The sequence below is a fragment of the Gallinula chloropus genome (assembly GCF_964237585.1).
Source record: "Gallinula chloropus genome assembly, contig: HAP1_SCAFFOLD_401, whole genome shotgun sequence".
Lineage (NCBI taxonomy): Eukaryota > Metazoa > Chordata > Aves > Gruiformes > Rallidae > Gallinula > Gallinula chloropus.
In genome coordinates, this window is record NW_028168214.1 from 12,886 (window position 1) to 18,370 (window position 5,485).

At 54.8% G+C, this 5,485-nt stretch overlaps 1 protein-coding gene across 1 annotated transcript; it reads left to right on the plus strand.

Annotated features, from left to right (window-relative positions):
* Positions 1-621: 621 nt before the first annotated feature.
* On the plus strand, positions 622-5,241 carry LOC311204703 (tektin-3-like; the record flags this gene model as incomplete). Its single annotated transcript, XM_084281081.1, has 7 exons — positions 622-1,179; positions 1,682-1,765; positions 2,696-2,766; positions 2,917-3,060; positions 4,192-4,414; positions 4,663-4,817; positions 4,995-5,241. 7 exons carry the CDS (start codon positions 622-624, stop codon positions 5,239-5,241), a joined length of 1,482 nt encoding a protein of 493 aa, XP_084137207.1.
* Between the last annotated feature and the right edge of the window lie 244 nt (positions 5,242-5,485).

Below are 5,485 nucleotides of genomic sequence, written 5' to 3' on the forward strand. Positions count from 1 at the left end.
CCAGGGCCAGCAGTGCTGGCAAACAGGTTGCCCAGTGAGGATCCTGGTTTGCCCAGGGCTTGCACTGGGATGCTGTACTGGGTTGCCCATTAAGGGCACTGGGGATTGTCCAGGGAAAGGATGAAGTGGCCCAGAAAAGGCTTTAGGTTTCATGGAATCTGCAGTGGGTTGCCCATTGAGGGCACTGGGTTCCTATCAGAGAATCTCTCCAGTCAGAGGGCCCCATAAGGCTTCATGAGTACAACTGCCTGCTCCTTACAAGACAACCAAAGACTAAACCATATCACTAACAGCTGCCCAACAGCTGTACCTGCTTGCCCAGCGAGGGCAAGAAGTGGTGCAGGAGAGGAACTAGGATGTCACAGGAAGGTATTTTCTTGCCCAGGGGTCTCACTGGGTTGCCAGTGGAGAGCCCTGGGTTGCACAATGGCTGCATCCTGTTGCCCTGGCAGCTGCAGGGAGTGTTCCAGGGAACAATCGGGTTGCTGAGCACCCTGCGCCCGTGGCAACGGCCCACTGCTCCTGTGTCACTGACGACACCGGGCCCCTGGCAGTGCTGCCACAGAGCTCGGCAGTGCAGCAGCGAGTTCAGCATCTCCACGAGCACTCCAAAACCCCAGAATGGAGCTGCTCGGCTCTCCCTTGAGGACTACACACACCCACCCAAGATCAACACCCCGCAACTTTCTGCCTCCTATCAGCACAGCCTCCAGCCTTCAGAATCGCTTCCCTTCCTCCCCCTTGCCTAACAGCTTCAGCTCCCCCTGGATGCCCAGAGTGGCCAAACCCACTGTGGGTCCCTCTTCCAAAAGCTCTCAGAAGCTAACCCCCAGAGAGGCACTTCCTCCCATCTCCCACCAAACAGCCCTCTTCACCAGATACACTCCTGGCGACTGGTACAGGTCCAACCTGACCAACTACAACAGGTCAGAGACTGTCCGGCACACTGCAGAGTGTCTGACAGCTGACAGCTCCCGCTTGATGCAAGATAAATACCAGCAGACACGGAAAACCCAGGGAGAAACCACCAAAACACTGGGACAGCGTGTCAATGACATCATATTTTGGAAGTCAGAGCTGTGCCACGAGCAGGAGATGATGATCGAGGAGACCAACGCTCTGGCAGACATGAAGGGCCGGCTGGAGAGAGCCTTGGCCAACACGGAGGCCCCTCTCCAGGTAAGCGTTCTGTCCCGGGGGCTGCAAGCTGTAGCCTGCTGCCGACACATCTGCAGCTGTTCAAATGTCTCAGTAAGCTTCACTGCAGCTCTGGAACAGCTGAGTTACAAAAGCTGGTAACAAAGAAATGCCTTGATACCTGCTGCATCCCCTGTCAGCACACTCTGAGCACATCAGAGCAGCACTTGGTGCAGCCAATGTTTTCAGAAGCGCTCTACCCACAGCCCCGGCTCAGAAGACAAAAGCCCAGGTCTTCCTATGAGGCCCTGGCGAGGTCAGCGTCAAGCCTGACCCTGAGCTGGGCTGGCACCAGGGGCACATGTGCTCCCTCATGGTGCTGCAATGCTGCCATGGCAGCTCAGCAACTCGCTGCTGATGCCCTGGGCCCTTTTCTCCCCTGCTGTCACCTCTGTGCCCACCTTTCTTCCTTCAATTGATGTGGGGACCATCCCTATCTGGAAGCCTGTCCCTGCAGCCAGCAGTGACGGTGTGTCCCCAACAGGTCACCCAGGAGTGTCTGCTTCATCGGGAGAAGCGGATGGGCATCGACCTGGTCTGTGATGATGTGGAGAAACAGCTCTTTGTGGTAAGTCTGGCAACGCAGATCAGGCGTTCCAGGGACTTGTACCTAAGCTGCTCTAAGAGGCTTTTGCAGCCCTGTTCCCTCACTGGCTCCTGGTGAGGCGGGATGGTCACATCCAGAGAGGAGTTGTCAATGGCTGGATGTCCAGAGGGAGATGTGTGACAAGTGGTGTCCCCCAGGGGTCTGTACTGGGACCAGCATTAATTAATATCTTCATCAATGCCATTGACAAGGAGGCCGCAGCAGGACTGCTGCTCTGTTTGCTTAGGCAATGTCTTTAACAGCAATCCTAAAACCATGCCCCCCTCTGCCTGCCTTTGTATAGCCTGCTGTAAGCTCTTGCAAGCAGGGCAAGAGCTGGCAGGGGAGATGGGATCCTAACGCAGGGAACGGCGAAATACAGTCGCTGCAAAGGCATCACGGAACTGGGAAGGGAATTGTAGCCCTGGGAGTGTGAAGCCACCACTCCCTTGGAACAGTTTTTCTTATCAGTTGGGCTTTAAACTATGAAAAGATGAAAAGGTATTTTGGGAAAATAATCCGAGCTGCCACGTCCATAACGGCTGTTTGGCTTTTCAGTATTTGGGACCCATTCTGGGTGTCCTTTTCAGCTGGCTCCCGCAGGCAGGAGGGCTGGAAAATGACTGGGTTTGTGTACGAACCACCTGGGGCATCAGAAATGGGAGAGATGTGTGCTGAAGGGAGCTGAAAGCAAGAGAAGCCTTCCTTTGGTGGAGCTGAATGTTGTGAGAAATGGTGGGGACTGGCACCAAAGTCAAGGCCACCTGCTCTTGTCCCACATGGATCAGGTTTCTCCTGGGGAGGAAAGCATTTTGGAAGCCAACAGGGCAAATGCTGATGGGGAATGGGGATGAGCGTGCGCAGGGCAATTGAGCCCAGATGCTGATGGGCTGGTGTTTTGCCTCTGCCCAGGAACTGGACATCATCAGGTCATGCCAAGAGAGGATGCGACGGCACCTGGAGCAGGCAGAAGCCCAGCTGGTGTAAGGAGGAGCTCCTTATCCCCTGCTGTGGGGCCGAAAGGCACTTGCCTTTGTTATGAGCTGCCCAAGGGGTGCTGCAGGGAAGCAGCGTGGGGAGGAAAGCGTTGCACCCCTCCATCCCCTGTGACGGTGGCTGTTTGTGTGTTGAAGGTCCAACAGGCTGGCCCAGCACGATGTGGAGAGAGACCTGGCCAACAAGCAGGCAGCTCACCGCATCGACGAGCAGTGCCACCAGCTGAGGAACAGCTCTACCGGCATCAGCTACTTCCGAGGGGTCGAGCGCGTGGATGCCACGTGAGTGCCCGCCGGGCTTCCCGTCCCCAGCATGCGCGGTGCCTGTCCCTGGCAGGGAGCTGCTCTTCCCCAGCTCGCTGTAAGCACGTGTGTCTCTGCATGGCACGTCCATCCCGCTGGGAGACCCCCGCCTCAGAGGGGACCTTTGGCTCCGCTCCCCATGAAGGGAGAGCAACTCCTGGCTTGGAGCAGGATGCCGAACATCGGGCGGGCAAAACCGACTCCCACCCAGGTCAGCATTCTGTCAGGGCTCAGAGATCAGCCTGGAAATGAATGCAGCCCAGCACCTCTGCACAGCTCATGCAAACACACATTTGATGTCTGTTTCCAAGATGTCTCAGTGCTTGCCTGAGTGCTTGTCATTGATGTCGAGTCTGGGGGGTTCACCCCTGCATGCAGAGGGCCTGGCAGGGAGCCAAAATGACGCAGAAGATAAAGAGACCATGGTCCTAGGATAGAGTTCAGCTGCTTTTGGGGGCCAGGAATTCAGCTTGGGCGTGGCAGTAAAGGAACAGTGACCTGAACCAGCCCTTGCAGAGAAATGCCCAGAGTGGCAAAGGGCTGAGGAGTAAATCCGCTCATGCAGGCGCATGCGGTTTGTGGAGGGGCAGAGATTGATTCCATTTTTCTGATGTTTGAATAATTATCTGTAGTAGAGCTTGGACATATTTAGCCAGGCAAATGAATTGCAAAGGATTGATGCCAAAATTCAGAGGCGGGTAAAATGTGTGGCAGATCAGCATGTTTGAAGTGGACCTTCTGTGGTCTCTAACGTCTTTTGCTGACCTTGTTCTGGGCTGCTGCACAGGCGTGAACTTCCTCATGAATACAGACAGGGAATTGACTATTATCTAGTGCTCACTTGGTTTAGTATCAAGCTGAGGTCTGATGAAAATCTCTGTTTTCCTGGGGGAATTTGGTTTGTCCGAGCTTTTGTAAGTGTCCCAGTTTTCTCTATGACTATGTCATGGTTTGATAAGCGTTATCAATCCAGTGGTGTCCAGATGTCTCCCTTCCCCACGGCCAAATGATTTACCCTACTTTCAGTCCCTGCTGCTCCCTGGCAAGGTCTGTGCCCTCAGCAGCACGGGCTTAGCAGGGACCTCTCCTTTCCTCTCCGCTGTCTGCCAGGATCTCAGTGCCGGAGTCATGGGCCAAGTTCACAGACAAGAACATCCTGCGCTCCCAGAGCGAACGGGCAGCCTCTGCCCAGCTGCGGGACAGCATTGAGAACCTGCTGGTGGGGACAGACAATGAGATGCGACAGCAGTTCCACTGCGTGAACTGCGCCTTCACCCACCGCATCGCAGAGACGGCTGATGCCAAGAGGAAGATTCAGGCCCAGCTGAGCAAGGTAGCCTGAAGCTCTCCCTTTGGCTGGGACACTGCTCGGAAACCTCTGCTGTGACAGCAGGGGCAGAGAGAGGCTTTTCCCTCAAGAGACACAGCTGATGGATCTGTGCCTCTGTTTGTGGCAGAGCGACAGGAGTCTGAGCCCATGTATCCAACTGGGGGTTTATTGCAGACAGAGGGAAAGGGAAATGATGTGGTCACTTGAGAATGTAGTTTTTAACTGATGCACACGTGTCTCTCTCCTGGCAGACACTGCAGGAAATCTTCCACCTGGAGAGGAGCATCGAAGCCATTCAAAAAGCCATTCGGGACAAAGGGTTTCCCTTGAAAGTGGCTCAGACCCGGCTGGACAAGCGCATCCGCAGACCAAAGATGGAGCTGTGCCGGGACCCTGCCCAGCTCCGGTAAGTGCCCAGAGTGCCCAGCAGCAGCCTGTGAGGAAACCCTGAACCTCACACCTCCTGGAAGCCTGACATGGGCATGAGGCTATGTGAAGGCGCTCAAAGACAGTTGACTCCCAACCCCTGGGCCTGTTCATCCCTCTGAGGGGACTGTTAACAGGGTGTTTTGTTGTTTTCCAGCCTTGTCAACGAGGTCTGTGAACTTGATGAGACAATCCAGAGCCTTCAGCAGCGGCTGAGAGACAGCGAGGACGTGCTGCAAAGGCTGGTTCATAACAAGTCTGTCTTGGAGCACGACCTGGTGGTGAAATCCAACTCCCTCTTCATTGACCAGGAGAAGTGCCTGGCGATGCGCAAGACCTGTCCCAGCACAGTGCGGCTGCTGGGGTATGTTCAGGCTGGGCTCAGCTGCGCTCACAGCAACTGAGATATTCCCAGTTTGGTTCAAATGCCTTCCCAGTTTTCTGGAGATGGTTTGACAATAAATGATTAGACTTTGTGTGTTACACAGTCTACCAGGAGTATTTGTTTTCCCCTTTATTTTTTCCCTTTCCACTGCTCTTTCCCAGTGTGCCAGAAAGGAGCTGAAAATACCCCAGCAGTGACTAAGAGCAAATGCAGCCACAGGTGTTGATCCCTACCCTTTCAGGCTGCGATTTTAGGAGTAAGTC